The sequence below is a fragment of the Rhinatrema bivittatum genome, chromosome 1 (genome assembly GCF_901001135.1).
Source record: "Rhinatrema bivittatum chromosome 1, aRhiBiv1.1, whole genome shotgun sequence".
Taxonomy (NCBI): Eukaryota; Metazoa; Chordata; class Amphibia; order Gymnophiona; family Rhinatrematidae; genus Rhinatrema; species Rhinatrema bivittatum.
This window is the reverse complement of record NC_042615.1, coordinates 488,050,684-488,069,394: the sequence shown is the minus strand read 5'-3', so window position 1 is coordinate 488,069,394 and position 18,711 is coordinate 488,050,684. Positions and strand designations below refer to the sequence as shown.

General features: G+C 45.7%; 1 protein-coding gene across 2 annotated transcripts in view; it reads right to left on the bottom strand.

Moving 5' to 3' along the window:
* Window positions 1-16,621, bottom strand: part of HSD17B10 (hydroxysteroid 17-beta dehydrogenase 10) — a 42,560-nt gene extending 25,939 nt beyond the window's left edge. Inside the window, exons 1-2 of one of the 2 annotated variants that reach the window (XM_029608006.1) lie at window positions 16,470-16,621; window positions 6,612-6,776 (exon numbers count right to left, since the gene is read on the bottom strand). In XM_029608006.1, the coding sequence (XP_029463866.1) occupies window positions 6,612-6,776; window positions 16,470-16,574 (270 nt within the window). In that variant the 5' untranslated portion in view covers window positions 16,575-16,621. Of the gene's footprint in view, window positions 1-6,611; window positions 6,777-16,087; window positions 16,196-16,469 lie in introns of those variants that run through there. The other variant, XM_029608007.1, reaches the window with a different exon arrangement.
* Window positions 16,622-18,711: the final 2,090 nt, after the last annotated feature.

The window sequence follows — 18,711 nt, the reverse complement described above, 5'->3', positions numbered from 1 at the left end:
AAAGTTCCCTGCAGGACAGCGCCTAGAGTTCGGAAACCCGGCGGGCAGAACAAATGGCCACGAGGAAAAGAGTCTTGAGGGTGAGGTACTTGAGGGTAGCGGCACACATCGGCTCGAAGGGAGGGCTGCCCAAAATCCGGAGGACTAAGTTGAAGTTCCAGGAAGGACAAGGAGCCTGAACCGAGGGCCTCCAGGTGTTTCACTCCCTTGAGGAACCGGACGATATCAGGGTGAGAGGAAAGCGTGAGTCCCTCCTGGAGATGGACCAGGGATCCAAGGGCAGAAACCTGGACCCTCAGAGAGTTGTAAGCAAGGCCCTTCTCTAGACCTGCTTGGAGGAACGCGAGGATCTGAGGCACTGAAGCCGTCCGCGGTCGTGCTGCCTGGGAAGCGCACCAGGATTCGAAGACCTTCCAAACTCGTACATAAGCAATGGATGTTGAAGTCTTCTGAGCCTTGAGAAGAGTCGAGACTACGGCCTCCGGGTATCGCCTACGCCTCTCAAAAGCCGGGCCGCAAGACAAAAGCGATCTGCCTGGTTGAAAAATACTGGACCTTGATGCAGTAGGTGTGACAGGTGGCCCAGACAGAGAGGACCGTTTACTGCGAGGTTGATTAAGTCCGCGAACCAAGGGCGTCGGGGCCATTCCAGTGCTACCAGAATCACCAGACCTTGGTGGCCCTCTATTCTCTGGAGAACCTTGCCCACTAGGGGCCATGTGGGAACACGTAGAGGAGGAGGTGACGTGGCCATGGAAGGACTAGCGCATCCACACCTTCTGCGCTGTGCTCCCTTCTGCGACTGAAGAACCGTGGTGCCTTTGTATTGTGGAAGGTGGCCATGAGATCCAGACGAGGGGTCCCCCCAACGATGAATGAGAAGCTGCATTGCCTCCTCGGGATCTAAACGTTGTCGACTCAAGAAGTCTGCCTGAATGTTATCTACTCCCGCAATGTGAGAGGCCACCAGTCGAGAGAGGTGGACCTCCGCCCAAGCCATCAACTTGTCCGTTTCCAACGAGACATGACGACTTCTCGTGCCCCCCTGGTGGTTGATATACGCTATAGTGGTCGCGTTGTCTGAGAGAATCCTGACCGCCCGATGATGAATGAGGGGAAGGAAGTTTCTCAGTGCCAGACGAACTGCTCTTGTTTCCAAGCGATTGATTGGCCAAGCGGCTTGGGACTTCGTCCACTGCCCCAGAACTGAACTCGTCTGGCACACTGCCCTCCAGACGGATAGACTGGCATTCATGGTGACCACCACCCAGTCTGGAATTTCTAAGGGCATTCCCTGCGCCAAGTGGAGCGGGTCAAGCCACCAAAGCAGGCTGTCTCTGGCCTGCTGGGGGAGTGGGAGGATGGTCTGATACTCCTGCAACACCGCTTTCTGCTCTCTGCAGCGGACGCATATGCGCAAATGCCCAGGGTACTAGATCGATAGTGGATGCCATGGATCCCAGAACCTGTAGATAATCCCAGGCTGTGGGAGAGTAGAGGCAAGAGAAGCGCTGACTGGGCCCGATCTGGTTGCAGGAAGACTTTGCCCATCGCTGTATCGAACCGCGCTCCCAGAAAATCCAGAGACTGTGACAGAATAAGACTGCTCTTGGCAAAGTTGACAACCCAACCGAGGGATTATAGGAGATGTACAACTCTTTCGACCGCCCTATGACCCTGATTCAAGGTCTTTGCTTGGATGAGCCAGTCATCCAGATATGGGTGAACCAGAATTCCCTCTCATTGGAGAGCTGCCGAGACCACCACCACCACCACCACCATTACACCTTCATGAACGTACGGGGGGCGGTCGCCAGGCCAAAAGGTAGAGTTTGAAACTGAAAATGCTGACCTAGAATCTTGAAGCGAAGGAAATGCTGGTGCGCTTTGAGGATGGGAATGTGAAGATATGCCTCCATCAGATCCAGGGAGGCAAGGAATTCTCCCTGATGCACTGCAGCGATCACCAAGCGCAAAGTCTCCATCCTGAAATGAGGGACCTTGAGCGACTTGTTGACCACCTTGAGGTCCAAAATTGGGCGGAAGGATCCCTCCTTTTTGGGGACCACAAAGTAGACCGAATAATGGCCTGAGCCCACTTCCATGGGCGGTACTGGGAGGATTGCTCCGAGAGCTAGAAGTCTGTCGAGAGTCTGTCGTACAATGAGCTGCTTTTGGGGTGGTCCGCAGGGAGAGAGAAATCTGTCTCTTGGGGGGGGGGGGGGGGGGGGTCGAGCAAAATCCAATGTGTAGCGGTGCCTTAGAATGTCTAGGACCCACTGATCTGACGTGATCCGGACCCACTCCTCGTAGAAAAGAGAAATCCATCCCCCGATCCTGGGGGTCGGGGAGTGGGTCAGTCTGGCATCATTGCGAGGACTTGGAGGGAGCCCCTTGGGCCACCCCATCCCTTGCTGGTCTGCGGCCTCGAAAGGAATGGGACCAAGACTGAGATCGGGAAGAGGGTGTCCGGGGCAGTGTCTGTCTAGTGGTGTGGAAGCAGCATTGACCACGGAATCGGCTTCTGGAGGCATTGAACGATCTCGAAGCTCGCAGCCGATCTTCCGGAAGTCGATGTACTGTATTCTCTCTGAGGGACTTGATAATCTGATCCAAAATCATCCCTGGAAAGGAATTTCCCTTTAAACGGAAGAGATCCCAACTGCATCTTGGATGAGGAATCTGTCGACCAGTTGCAGAGCCAGAGGAGACGTCAGGCCGAGATTGCTGAGACCATTGATCTGGCTAGAACTCGGAGGAGGTCATACAGGGCATCTGCTCCATAGGCTATGACGGCCTCCAGACGGTCTGCCTGTCTTGCTTCCTCCGGCGGTAGCTCCTGTGAGATAAGGAGCTGCTGCACCCAGCGAAGTCCCGCTCTTTGCGCAAGTGATCTACATATGGTCGCCCGGACTCCCAGCGGGGAAACCTCAAACACCCTCTTGAGATAAACTTCTAGCTTCCTGTCCTGCAGATCCCACAGAGCTGTGCCTCCTGTCACCAGAATGGTCGTACGCTTTGTGACAGCCGAAACTGCAGAGTCGACCTTTAGGACCTTAAGTAGTTCTATGAAGTCCTCAGAGAGAGGGTATAGTTTGTCCATTGCCCTGCTGACCTTCAGTGAGGCTTCGGGCGAATCCCATTCCCTAGCCAACAATTGAAGGAAGGTAGGATGGGTAGGAAAGGCCCTGGTCGGAGGGTGGAGACCCGCCGGCACTGGGTCTCCCTTCTTCCCCGAAGGAGTGGGGCCAGGCGGATCCAGGGGGGCCTCAATGTCCAGTTCTTGCAGGATATGTGGAATAAGGGTGTCCAACTTGACTCTCTAAAAATCCGGAGCACCCTAGTGTCGTCCCCTTCCATCTGGGCAGCAAGCAGGGGATCATCCAGGTCAAGCAGGGGATCATCCAGTCCAGGCTCTGGCACCAAGTCTACCCCTCCCATAGGAGGGAGAGCCAAACACACCCGGGAGGACCCCTGAGGGGCCCCCGGTGCCCCCCCCAACTGGGGCCTCTATTCCCTGGGGGGCTCCCACGGGAGGAGGATCAGCTGCCCTGAGTATTTTGGGAGGCGGAGGCCCTGTTGCGGAATCCAGGGGCTGGGACATTCTGGCCAGATATGCATTGTGTATGAGGAGCACAAAGTCTGTGGAAAACGGAGGCGGGCCCGAGGAGGGCAAAGCAGGGGGATCCCCCAGGAGGTAAAAAGGTCCCCAGAGGCGGAACCAGTATTAAAACCGGTGGTAAAAGTGCAGAAATATCTTCCGAATCCTCTCCTGAGAGCGGCGGTGCAGCTGGCTCTGAATCCAAAATGGCCACCGTTCCCGCGCTAAGTGGAATCTGATCTGGCCTCCGCCTGTGCAGGCGCACTTGGACGCGCGAAACAGAACCACCTGTTGGCTGCGAGGTGCCCTCCCCACCAGGGAGGCACCTCGTGCAAATCCCCTCGCGGCAGAGCTGCGATCCCAGCTCCCCGCACGCTGCACATCTGAAAGCCCTCGGCATGGAAGGGGGGGGGGGGGAGCCGTGAAGAAAAAACAGGCAGTGCCGTGGGTAGCGGGAAAACGCCTCCGCTTACAAACTCACCGACCCAGGAGATGCGCGAGGGCCAACAGAGGAATGTTACCTCTCTGCGGTCAGTAGCCCCAAGGAATGCGCTTCTCAGGGCTGCGGGTCGGGACGCGGAAGAAGGGAGGGGGGGGGGGGGAGGTTGAAATCTCCAACATGCATCCCCAGTAGAGCTGCATTAGGGAATAAACCTAAAAGAACCAAATAAGCACACAAAAACTTACCCCATACAGTCAATTAGGGAAAGGAAAAAACAAACAGTGAGAAGGAACAGATCTGTCTGCAAGTTGAAGCAGTATAAGCTTTTTGTTGTTTTTTTTTTTTTTTAAATCTAAATAACTTGATCCATCTAACAAAGCTTAAAAGAAGAAAGGAAAGAAACAAGTACTCTAACCATATACTGGGGAATCCAAGGTTCCCCTGCTCCTATCTGCTGGAGTCAGAAAGATACTGAAGAGTGTCAGAGGGTGCACTGGTTTATAAGGCAGCACCCTCCGAAGCTTTGTCTGACTCCATCTGCTGGACGGGGGACATAACCCACCACCTGAACTGAGATTCAATGCCAAGAAGTGCAGAGTCATGCATCTGAGGTGCAGTAACCAAAAGAGCCGCATGCAATAGGGAGTGAATGACTGATGTGCATGGACCAGGAGAGGGTTCTTGGGGTGGTTAAGTGTCTGACGATCTGAAGGCAGCGAAGCAATGAGACAAGGTGATAACTAAAGCCAGAAGAATGCTGGGCTGCATAACCAGTAAGAAAAAAAAGAGGTGATAATGCCCTTGTATAAGCCCATGGTGAGGCTTTGCTTGGAATACTGTAGTCCGTTCTGGAGCCTGTATCTCAAGGTCAGAGACAGGATGGAGGCGGTCCAGAGAAGGGCGACCAAAATGGTGTGCGGTCTGTATCAGAAGACTTATGAAGAGACGCTGAAGGATCTGAATATGTATACCCTGGAAGAGAGGAGGTGCAGGGGAGATATGATGCAGACCTTCAGATACCTGCAAGGTTTGAATGATGCAAAACTTTGAACCATTTCCATTGGAAATGAAACTGTAAAATTAGGGGGTCACAAAATGAAACTCCAGGGGGACAACTCAGAACCAACATTAGGAAATATTTCTTCATGGAGATAGTAGTATATGCCTGGAATGCCCTTTGGGAAGAGGTGGTGAGGACAAAGCGTGCATGAGGATAACTTGCACGGAGTGGCAGTTACTATCCTTGACAGAAAGCAAGGGGATTACTACCTTTAACCAATTAGCCTTGATGCTTTTGATGCAACGGCAACATTGCTCTCCGCTTCGACGGTGGGTGGAAAAAAGGGGAATTGGATTCAGATGACAACAATGCTGGGCCCCGACTTTAGTCGGGGCCCAGCATTGTTTGAATTATCAAGAAGGCTGCTCACCCCAAAATGTTGCTAGCAGTAATTTTGTTATGGGTTTGACAGTTGTTTGATTTTGACTGTAAACATTACTACCCTTAAAGCTTGGGGATAAATAACCTGCACAGAGCAGCAGTTACTACTATGAGAAACTTACTGGGAAGACTGGATGAACAATTCGGTCTTTTTCTGCTGTCATTATGTTACTACCTGCATGCTGAAATAAATGCATTAGTGTGGATGGATGAGAAAATATCAATGTAAGGTGGGAATGGAGAATAAAAGAAAATGAGAAGTAAATACAAGCTTTGGAAATTTCAATATATTTTTTAAATTTTGTATAACATATGTTGGAAATTGTGACTAAAGCAATGTGATTACTTATTTAATCAAAGTTAATTCCTGTTTTGTTTTTTTGAGAACACTGAATTTTGATTCTACTAGATGTCATTTTTGTGAAAGCTTTGATCATCTAAAATATATATTAAAAAAAAAAAAAGTATTCAGGAAAGTATGGGATAAGCGTAGAAGATCAACTGCAAAAAGGCAAAGGGAAAAATGGAGATCAAGTGAGGTCCACGCTACTGCAACAGGAAACTGGACAGATTAGATGGATCTCATGGTCCTTATCTCCCCTCATATTCAAGGTTTCCATAGCCTTCTAGTTTCCAGCAGTGCCCTGAACCCAGGATGACATTTATATTGTTGGCTAAGTAGTCTGCTGTTAACCTATCTTCCAGAAGTTTGTCTAATTCATTTTTTATCTAGTTATTTATATTTATTAATCGCTTACAGATACCTAAGCAATTTACAAGTGACAGACATAGTTAAAACAAACCAAAACAAACTACAAAATTCATTATTTTATAGCAGATAAACCTTAATGTGAATCCCTGCTAATTATCAAGTTATAATCTTTGCTTTCCCATGTGACAAGTTCCACAGGTTGACTGTGTGTTGTGCGCAGCAGCATTTGATTTGGTTTTGTTTTAAGCTTGCTGCCCGATAATTTCAGCATGTGCACTTTGCTGGTTGCTGAAGCTTATCCGGTCTTCGTCAGTCTGTCTTTCTTCAGTCCAATGATTGGGAAATGGAGCTCCCTTTATTCCTACGTTGCTTGGAATAGAGCTGATCAGACCTGGAGTCTTCTGCCATTACTTACATCACCTGGAGCAAAGACACATCTCTCGCCCAGGTCTTTTGCCACACTGCTGCCCTCGGATGTGGGCAGGTCTAGGATAACTGCACTAGCTCCTTGCTGGATCAGGCGTTCCACAGTGGCCCGGCCCAGGCCAGAGGCACCTCCAGTAACAATACCAACCATACCCTGTGCAGCAGACAGAAAGAGAGAGAGAGACCATGATAAAGCTGAAGCATCACTGGCATAGAATAAAGTCCAAAGGCACAGACAGTGCAACGCACATAATGTCTCTCTAGGGCAATGGTGTTCCAACTAGACCTCAGCCTCCCCAAGCATACTTATACAGGATTATCCTTAATAAAGGTCAATAAAATATGCTTACATAAATTGGATTTAGGAACAATATTAACATATACATATATATAATCACATGCCTACTTATTACAGCTATCCTGAAAGCAAAGCCAACTTAGATGGGAATGTGAGGAGAGGGGTGGGAGGCCTGAGGATCAGTTTAAGCATCTAGATTTAAACCTAAACAACTTATCTCAGCTTTTTAGATCGGAGTTCAAGGGAGGTGTGACTGGCTCCTAGAGAGGTAGGAGGGTGTGCGTATGCTTATTAGTAGGAGCTATATGAACGAGCCTTTGATGCTTTGCCTGGGGTTGTTTGAAGGTTCAATTAGCGCTTACCTGCTAATTCTCAATCCTCAAGTCCTGACAGACCAGTCAGAGTGACAGATTCTTTGCTGATGTCACCTTCCTGTATAGGAACAGTGACATCAGAACAGTAATTAGTAGCCTTCTGTCAAAAATTCTCATTCCCCAGTGGCTTTTCTTTTTTTTTTCACTACATACCCCAAAAATTAATCTTACGGGTGCAGCAATGCTCTCCTGCCTTTTCAACTTATATAATGCTCCCTTCTTGAGCATAAACTTCTTTCCTTCCCAGGGTCTACTTTTGCTCCTTTATCTTTTCCTTTTCTTTCCATATTTATGCACTTTTCCTTTTCCTCTTGTATTTTTTTTTTTCAAAAAGAAAGAAAAAAAGAAAAATATCTACTTGGTGTGTGCCTCCCTGAACACTCTTTCAGAAGCCCAATGTTCTGTTGCTCCTGTGTTGGCGGAACGTCTGCCACTTCTGTTCTGATTCTCCAGTCCCTCCTCCCTCCCTTTAGTTGTGTCTGGATCTAGTTGTGTGGTATGTGGATCTAGTCAGGCTGATGGTAGCAGACCCCATCAACCTCAAGGAGATAACGAGCCATCTATAGCAGGGCCCAGTAGTCATGGAGGACCCAGAGGGGTTCTCATTTACACAGCGTGGTTACTGAGAGGGATAGGTCAACAAGAAGGGAATATTCAGCTCAAGTGATCGAGACGCTATTGAGGTCAAAGTAAATATCCATGTGCAAATCATACAGTAGGATTTGGAGACTCCTTGAAGGATGGTGTGCTTAAAGGAAATTAACACCCCAGAGGGTAGACATGGCCACAGTTTTGCTACGGCAGGAGCCTGTTCTTCACGAAGATCTGACTCGATTTTGTCTTACAATATGGCCCTTGAGAGGGCTCTGTTGCTGAAGAGTGGATACTCCATTGCTGTGATTGCCACCTTGCTCTGAGCGCGAAAGTTTGCCACTTCCTTAACTTATGTTCGGGTTTGGTAAGTGTATGAGGCTTGGTGTGAGGAGCAAGAGTTCATCCTCGTTCGGTTAAGATCCGACTCATTTTGGATTACTGGCAGGATGGGTTGATTAAGGGGTTGGCCCTTAATTCCTTGAAGGTACATGTGGCGGCTCTTGCCTGTTTCCGAGGTCAGGTGAATGGTGAACCCTTGTTGGCCCATTTGCATGTGGCCCAGTTCTTAAAAGGGGTGAAGCATCTTCATCCTCCTTTGCGGTTACCAGTGCCCTTGTGGAGTCTTAATCTGGTTTGGGATTTTTTGGTGGGTCCCAACTTTTGACCACTGCATAGCCTCTCCTTGAGGTTATGTATTTTGAAGACAGTGTTTGTTCTGCGCACAGAGTTTCCGAACTGCAAGCCTCGTCTTGCCGGGAACCATTTCTGTGCGTGACTCTGGGGGCGATACAGCTGCGAACTGTTCCATCTTTTTTGCTAAGGTGGTCTCCTCTTTTCTTGGTAATTCGAGAGGAGAGTCCAACAGGATCCTTTACAGATCTGCATACCACGGCCTCCTGGACCAATCTGGTGCCACCAGAAGCAACATCCCCGTGTGACTCTCGATCCTCCAAATCATTCTGCCAACTTGGGCCACAGGAGAAAGGCATATAGAAACTTGCCTTCCTGCCACTCCTGCAAAAGGGCATTGATGCCCAAGGACTTCAGATCTCTCCTGTGACTGAAGAAGCAAGGAAACTTCACATTGTGTGATGTCACCAGCAAGTTTAGAAACAGGAGGCCCCAGTGGTTCACTGTGAGCTGGAGCGCTTCGTTTGACAATACAATACATCCCTTTATCCTTCCATCCACAAAAGCGCTAGGGTTTAGGCCAGCAGGAAAATATCTGTTATGAAAATGATGTGTCAAATAGAAATAGCTTCATTTGCCAACCAGTTTATCTTTCCATCGGGACCAGACTTTCAAGGTGGTGCATAATGAAAACAGCATGCACAACAGTGATCGCCATGTTAATATTGGAGTGGCATTAAACCTATTAAAAGTTGCTCTAAGAGTACCCACTGCTTTACATTATTCTTTTTATGCCAATCAATTATCGCTCTCAGTTGGGACACCGCAATATATCAGAGTAAATTAGGAACCCCCAAGTCTGCCTCTAAGTTTGGGCTAGAACATAACTAAACGAGATACCCTAGGGTCTACCCCTCCAAATAAAATCAAAGATTCTGCCAAGATCGAAATATAGTAGAGGAAATGTCATAAAAAAAGATAGAGAAATCTAGGTAAAATATTCATTTTAGAGATTGCGATACTCCCCAACTAAGAAAATCCATATCTCCCCTCCCACTTATCTAAGTCTTTCACTATAGATGCCACTAATGGTTTATAGCTCAATTTAAATAGATCCTCCACACAGCCACTAATATAGAACTCTAGATATTTAATTTTCTGTTTAGCCCACTTGAAAGGGAACTTCTGCTTGATGTGCCCAATACTATGATATGTGATTGAGATATTTAGGATCTTGTACTTTTCTAGATCAACTTTAAAACCCGATACAACACTAGGCTGCTCCATCTCTTGTACTACCCCCTCTAAAGATTTGCACAGATTGGTCAGAGTAAACAACATATCATCAGCAAAGAGGGATAGTTTCAAGTGAGAGGTTCCAAACTGTATGCCCTTAATATTTGAAGCTGATTTTACTCTGGTGGCAAAGGGTTCCAAGAACAAAGCAAAGAGAAGTGGGGCGAGTAGGCATCCCTATTTTGCTCCCCTACTCACCAGAAAACTTTCCCCATATCCCCCATTAACTTTAACACAGGCCCGTGGGCTCTTATATAATTTCTGAATCCAACCAAGAAAGTAAGATTCTAAGCGTATCTTGTCCAGAGTCTTGAGCAAAAATGACCTGCACCATGTCAAACACTTTTTCAGTATCAATGTTTAAAAGAAGGGATGGAATTCCTCCTTTTTAATCTACCAGATTATGTTGACAATTTTGCATACATTGTCTGCGGCCATCCTATTGGGTATAAAACCAACTTGATTTGAGTGGAAGAAAGAAGTGATCCGATTCAACCTCTCAGCCAATACTCTTGTTAGGGTTTTTAAGTCTAAATTGATAAGGGATATAGTTCTATAGGAACCACATAAAGTTGGGTCCTGACCTGGTTTAGCTATTACAGTTATGCCTGCTAAGTTGGATTTGACAGAAAATGATTTCCCATTCCTTATGTAATTAAACATGTCTGCTAAGGGAGCAGTAAGAATATGCGAGAAGCATTTGTAATAACCAGCAGAAAAGCCATCAAGTCTTGGCGCTTTGCCCACTTTCAACAATTTAATGACATTTATAATCTCTACAGAACTAATAGGGTTATCTAGGTATTGCTGGTGGGTTGGTAAATCTACATAGCCAAGATAAACATCAATATTTTCCTCAGAGATATCGGTATTTCTTTTTTTTTTGTTTAATTATTTTTATAATTAATACTTTATTCGGAGATAACATTGACAACCAATAACAAAGTTACGTATATCAACATCATTCGTTTCCCAGTAACCAAAATATGTTGAAATACATATTGATACTAGTATTTCTACTATATAACTGAGAATAAAATTGGGAAAAACAGGTTCTAATTTCAGAGGCAGTCATAACCAAGGTGCCAGAAGAGGTTTTAATCTTGGCTATGTAACCCTGGGTAAGAATAGACTTCAGTTGTCTGGCCAAATATCTTCCCGCTTTGTTGCCCCCCCCCCCCTTTCAAAATAGGCTTGTCTAGCCAGCTCCACGTGATGAGTAATAAAACCAATATCTAATACGAAACAGAATCTAATAAAAAAGAAGATACAACTGCTATTTTTTCAAGGATACCCTTCCTTATCTTTTCTTTTTCATTCTCTTTGTAGGTCGCTTGAGAGAGGAATGCACCCCGCATTACCGCTTGGGAACATTTTCGTACCATTCCTAGCGACACACCATCTGTAGCATTTATTTGGACGTATTCCTGTAATTTGACAGCTAATCTTGCAAAATGACTCATCCTTTAATAAACTGCCATTTAGACACCAGTATCGCTGTCCTGAGTCATCATTTTTAAACTGTAAATCAAATCAAACCGGAACATGGACTGACCAAGTTATATTACCCAGCTACTCCCCAACGACACTATTCATTGTGCCTTTATCTATCAACAAATAATCAATGCGAGAGTAGAAGCCATGTGGTACAGAGTAAAACGAGTAAGATCTTGAGGACGGATAACACTGCCTCCACATGTCTACTAAACTATCTTTCCATCAGTCATGTAAGAGATAGTCTCGCACCCTTCAGTCCCTGGACAGATGAGTATAAGTTATCTACGGAGGGCACTCTGGTGAAATTAAAGTTTCCACTCACAATCAAAAAAATCCTCAGTATAAGACAAGAGCAAGTGTTCCAGTGATTTCGGGAATCCTTCTTGATCACGGTTGGGGGCTTAGATATTAACAACTGTATACAGTTCACTGCCAACCTTAATTTTCAAAAGCTGAAATCTGCCCTCGAGCTCAGCTAGGTGGAATAAATAAAACTCATGGACCAAATGCTAGGAAAGAAATATACTAACACCTGTATATTTCCCCTCTTTAGAACTAGATCAAAATATCTATGGGGAAATTCCCGAGATGTCAGTAAAGGCTGATATCTTTTCTTCATATGAACATAAGAACATAAGAAAATGCCATACTGGGTCAGACCAAGGGTCCATCAAGCCCAGCATCCTGTTTCCAACAGTGGCCAATCCAGGCCATAAGAACCTGGCAAGTACCCAAAAACTAAGTCTATTCCATGTAACCATTGCTAATGGCAGTGGCTATTCTCTAAGTGAACTTAATAGCAGGTAATGGACTTCTCCTCCAAGAACTTATCCAATCCTTTTTTAAACACAGCTATACTAACTGCACGAACCACATTCTCTGGCAACAAATTCCAGAGTTTAATTGTGCGTTGAGTAAAAAAGAACTTTCTCCGATTAGTTTTAAATGTGCCCCATGCTAACTTCATGGAGTGCCCCCTAGTCTTTCTACTATCCGAAAGAGTAAATAACCGATTCACATCTACCCGTTCTAGACCTCTCATGATTTTAAACACCTCTATCATATCCCCCCTCAGTCGTCTCTTCTCCAAGCTGAAAAGTCCTAACCTCTTTAGTCTTTCCTCATAGGGGAGTTGTTCCATTCCCCTTATCATTTTGGTAGCCCTTTTCTGTACCTTCTCCATCGCAATTATATCTTTTTTGAGATGCGGCGACCAGAATTGTACATAGTATTCAAGGTGCGGTCTCACCATGGAGCGATACAGAGGCATTATGACATTTTCCGTTTTATTCATCATTCCTTTTCTAATAATTCCCAACATTCTGTTTGCTTTTTTGACTGCCGCAGCACACTGCACCGACGATTTCAATGTGTTATCCACTATGACACCTAGATCTCTTTCTTGGGTTGTAGCACCTAATATGGAACCCAACATTGTGTAATTATAGCATGGGTTATTTTTCCCTATATGCATCACCTTGCACTTATCCACATTAAATTTCATCTGCCATTTGGATGCCCAATTTTCCAGTCTCACAAGGTCTTCCTGCAATTTATCACAATCTGCATGTGATTTAACTACTCTGAACAATTTTGTGTCATCTGCAAATTTGATTATCTCACTCGTCGTATTTCTTTCCAGATCATTTATAAATATATTGAACAGTAAGGGTCCCAATACAGATCCCTGAGGCACTCCACTGTCCACTCCCTTCCATTGAGAAAATTGCCCATTTAATCCTACTCTCTGTTTTCTGTCTTTTAGCCAGTTTGCAATCCACGAAAGGACATCGCCACCTATCCCATGACTTTTTACTTTTCCTAGAAGCCTCTCATGAGGAACTTTGTCAAACGCCTTCTGAAAATCCAAGTATACTACATCTACCGGTTCACCTTTATCCACATGTTTATTAACTCCTTCAAAAAAGTGAAGCAGATTTGTGAGGCAAGACTTGCCCTGGGTAAAGCCATGCTGACTTTGTTCCATTAAACCATGTCTTTCTATATGTTCTGTGATTTTGATGTTTAGAACACTTTCCACTATTTTTCCTGGCACTGAAGTCAGGCTAACCGGTCTGTAGTTTCCCGGATCGCCCCTGGAGCCCTTTTTAAATATTGGGGTTACATTTGCTATCCTCCAGTCTTCAGGTACAATGGATGATTTTAATGATAAGTTACAAATTTTTACTAATAGGTCTGAAATTTCATTTTTTAGTTCCTTCAGAGTTTCTTGTAACATTGCTAGCGAGGTTCTGTGATAACACAATTCTTGAAATAGGAGCTGTTGCTTTCTTGGAGTGTTAAGAACATAAGAAATTGCCATGCTGGGTCAGACCAAGGGTCCATCAAGCCCAGCATCCTGTTTCCAACAGAGGCCAAAACCAGGCCACAAGAACCTGGCAATTTACCCAAACACTAAGAAGATCCCATGCTACATTAAGAGACAATATCCGTGAGCCTGACAGGGGATATACCCCTCCCCGCTACCTCTCTCCACTTCATTCTCTCTCTCCTGAATAAACCAGCAACGATCAAATTATTCAAGAGTAACAATTTAAGCATTCCCACTGTCACACTATTATCCGCTCCTGAACAGAAAGCTTGAGTTAAGCCTCCCCTTCCATGTACATGATCTGCCAATCCCCCTAAGCAGATCCCACCATTTCATAGGGGAAGCACACCTTGACAAGTCTGTACCTCCAACACCTCCCCCCAGCACAACCAATGCTTAATCACTATCGCAAAAGCATTCTTTTGTATAAAGCATGACCATAAAGGCTTAAACGCTGAACGAGGATATACAAATTCTAACAGTTCACAGTCCCACCAAAAAGGCAAAGTGAATGCACAGAAGACTGTGCTCTTATGTACACTCAATGGACGCCAAACAGTTTCAACAAGGGTCAGAGGCAGAAGGCTGGCTCTCGCCCAATTGGTGCCTCAGTCTCCTGCCACCTTTGTCTACCCGCTGCCATTTTGGAAATATTTCCTTCCTCGATACTGCAATCAACATTTTAAGGACTGAGAAAGTGAAAGACAAGCCTTTCTCCTTGAAAATTTCTACAGCCTTGGCAATTTTTTTGATTTTATAAGATGCGCCCTTAATCACAAACAACAGCCAGAAAGGGAAGGTCCAGCATTACCAAATATTCAATGGTGGCCTCTCTCAGTTCCTGACGCTGGCATAGTGTGGTAGGGCCAGCCTGGTGAAAACAAATTTTATGGCTCTCCCAAGTCTACTCACTTTTTCTCAGTGCAATCTCATAAAACGTGCTCCTTCAAAGCAAAACTGTGAAAGCAGGTTATAATGTCACGCACTCCATTAGCCTGTTTAGGCCCTAAAACCCTGTGAGTGTGTTCCAATTTAATCTCGATACTAGAGAAATCTTCTTCCACAATGCCATTCTCTCGAGATTGCAACAAAAGCTTGCAAATGGAGATTACTTCAGACCTACAGTCTTCAAAGGCGGGGGTCTCCAGCACCCCCCTAAACCACAAGTTATAGTGCCGTGGCAGATTCTCAGGTCTTCGAGCTTATCAGCAATCTGCTCCTTTTCAGACTGCATTGCTTTCTGTTGCTTGGTAAGATGGTGTAAGGAATCAGCATGGCCTTCTACACGAGCATCCAAAGCAACTATGCAGTAACCTAAGGCAACCATATTCTCTCTCAAATCAGCCATCAGTTCCTGTTTATGCTGCTTCATACCTTTCCACAAAGCTTGAAACCAACCACGGAATTCCTCTCTGGAAGGTAAGTCACCAGACCCAGCACACAACTGCAGAGTATGTGACGACGATTCCAATTAGAGTGGAGGAGTAGCCTAGCGCTTAGAACAGTGGGCTACAAACCAGGGAAACCAGGGTTCAAATCTCACTTGTGCTCCTTGTGACCTTATGCAAGTCACTTTACCCTCTCTTGCCTCAGGTACAAGATTAGTTTGTAAACCCTTTGGGAATAGAGAAATACCTATAGCACCCGAATGTAATCTGCTTTGAGGTGCCAAAAAGTAGAATAGAAAAATCTAAAATAAATAAATAATGCTCCCTCTGTGTGGCCTGTCAGGCTCTGCTCACCACTATCCTAACGAGATCTGTGGTGTGTTTGGTAAAAGAGAACTACTTTAAATCTGCCATTTTGCACAAATGCCATCTGGGTAACATGGGCTCACGATAATTGTTTTAAAAGTAATATTGCATCTGATGCCAATAACAACAATGGATTAAGTTTTTAGAGGGACAGAAGCTCTGATACAGGCACCATCTTGCTCTCTGACATCACTGATCCCCCCCGCACTTTGATTTTTTATACAAGATTGTCATTCACTTACAAAAGTTATAAAGAACCTGAATTAATCCGTTTTGAAGTTTCCGAAAGGCAGAATATAAATTAATCACCATTCAGGTGCTTCTTGTGCCAGTAATGATTATATTTAAGACACTGTTTATTGCAGCTGAACTAAATTGTTATATGCACTGGCTTTTTCACCTGTTCCAAAAGACATTTTCCAATGTCCTAAGGTACTATGAATTGTTTACAATGTTCTTTTTAAATTACATTGTTCATTAGGACACCTGCTGGACATTTTGTTAGCCCATTTTTTGTCCCCTAGATTGAAACCACACTCGTGCACGGAGTTTTAGCTGCACTTTTCCAGGGAAATTCTCTGCATCCGCTGATGGAGCAGAGGTTAAAGCTCTGTGCCGGATCCACCTACTCTGAAGAAACAGCGCCAGTGAATGACCCGCGCTGTAAGGTACACAGTTACTCAAGGACACCTTTTTATCCAGAACCGCTGATTCACTCCTGGTTTTGTGCCATACTGGGACTTGTAGCTCCCGCAAACCCCTTTTTAAGGAAAATAACCACATCCCAGAATGTCCTGGGAGAGATGGAGAAAAACTGCTCGCCACCAATGCATTCTGGGAACCATAGTCCAGGCTCCCCCGGTTTACCGTGATTAACTCAAGACTCGCAAAGCGCGTGGTGTGTATGGGGGGGGTAGCTGTCAGTACCGGCATACACTATTTTAACTTTATTACTAGGGAAATCTGTATTCATGCTGGAAAAATCTGAATGGACACGGGCTTTTAGGCCGCTGCACTCACTCACTTTCAGCTTGCACGCGCAGCTACAGTACAGCTAATCTCGCGCACTCACCTTCAAAGACCGCACGGCTGCCATTTTCCCTGTGCCGTTTTCACCGCCCCTGTGCACAAGCACAGCCAATCGCAATCGTTGTCCCCACAGCCTGCCGCCCTGCATTTTAGCCAATCAAGATCTTTTTGTCTGCATCTCGCCTTCCTGAAAGTTAGCCAATCGTGCCGGTGGCCACATTCCACCGGCCAATCAGAATGATCATCTTCAAAGCAGCGACGTTCTGCGCTTTTTATGCTTTAGCTTCCCAAGGTGCATTCTGGTACTTGTCGTGCTGATTTCCACTAAACTATGTCCTAGGGTTGTGGCAGGCTTTCTGTATTTGTCTCTGGTGCAGAATCCCTCCTACTGGTGGCAGAAATACAAAGCCAACGTTGGCTAGCAGCAGTGTGTGAATTTAAATTCACAGTGGGGGATTCAGTAAATCCCCACCCTTTACCTTTGATGACATGGTGGCTCCATTTCCCCAGAAACACCTTCTAATAACCGGTGTGGACACTTCCCCTTACTACTTACCTTGCAAAAAAAAAAAGTATTCAAAATGTATGCCATCTCAAAAACGAGGACATAAACTCCCTCCAGTACTATGCTCTCTGTGAAGCAATACAAAATCCTGGAAAAACACACTAGCACCTATATAGCAAACCTGTCATACCGATCCAGCACTAATACCGACAGTTCCCAAAAGAACAACCTGGTATACTAAAAGACGACAATGCAAATATTGCAGTGCCTTAAAACACTAATAAACCCCTATTCGGAAAAGCAAATTGGAAAAAAAGAACAAACTGGATTCCTCTTCAGTCAGGCCAGTCCATACAAGTAGGTTGTGCATGCCTACCAGCAGACGGAACTTATAATACCAGCAGATAGAGATACAGATCAACAGGCTCGCAGATGTCACCTCTTATATATTCCTGTGCTGACACTAGCCTGCCAGTTTTCTCTGTCTCCAGCAGATGGTAGACGTGCATTACTGTTTTGTATGGATTGCTGAGGAAAGTTAAGGTATCCAGCTGCTGGGGTGACAGCTCAGCTGTCACTCCCTCAGTTGAGCAAGACATTGCTGCAGTATTTAGAGCTGAGGGGGATCCCAGAGATGACGATTAGGATCCTCTCCCTCTGGTGGGTAGACTATTTAGAAAGGGCTTCCAGTCTGTATGTTGTGCCCTTCTTGGGGTTTTACTGCCTTTCTCCCCCTTCTCCTGTGTTCTGGCAGGGGCAAAAAGTAACTCTTCTCGCCTAGGCTGGCTCAGATCCATGGTCCAGAAGGAGGATATTTCCTCCCTTTCCCTGGCTGAATTTTTTTTAGCGAGCTGCAAGCTTTTTGTAAGGAGCAGGAGACATCCAAGACTCCTGCTCCTTCTTTGGCTCCAACACCTTCCCAGGGAATGAAGCGGGCTCGGCAGGAGCTGGTCCCTTTGGGGTTGGAAGAGGATCCCATCCTATCAGAAGTCTCCCTAGATGAATTTAGGCCATTCCCTGAGGCTTTGGAGGAAGGGGAAATTCCTCCTGAAGGACAAGCCCATAGGACTTTGCAGAGGCTTTTTCACAGGGACGAATTGCCCACCCTGATTTTGCAGTTCTGAGTACATTGCAATTAGATGAGGATGCAGGATATGGGGCTAAGGTGACCCCGAGGGTGCAGGGGACGGGACCCTATAATGGTCAGTCTCCGGAGAGCCTTATGCTTTGTTCCTGTCTATGAGGGAGTGCAGGACTTGATGGATTTGGAATGGAATTTGCTGGAGTCTAATTTTAAGGGGGACAGACTCTGGCTGTAACCGTCTCTTTTTAGTCAGTAAGGAGGTCCAGACAACTGATCCGTAAAGATAGACTTTTATTGCCAGCAAGATGCAGCTAAGACAAAGGCTCAGTACAACTGCATGCCCCTCCCCTCCAGGAGCAGACTCTTATGCACTTTACAGTTCTTATCTTTTACACATGCGTTCTAAGCATTGCTGAGCAAGCATATTCCGGCTGAAGGGGCTACTGACCCCCTCCCTAGACACCCTGGAACTTTCGTGAAACTTCTCCCATGTTCTGCAGGAGAGGCTGCTGGGACTTGCAGTTCTGGAAAGGAATTCGCGAGTCTGCAGTAATACAGCCCATCACATAATACATCCATTGTTCTAATCTAGGTTACAGCAGTGAAAGCTTATCAGAGAATAAGAACAGCGAAGCCAAAAAATGAAAATGTGCAATGTGCTGACAGAGAGTTTCTCAATGTCCTAATTACAGCTGT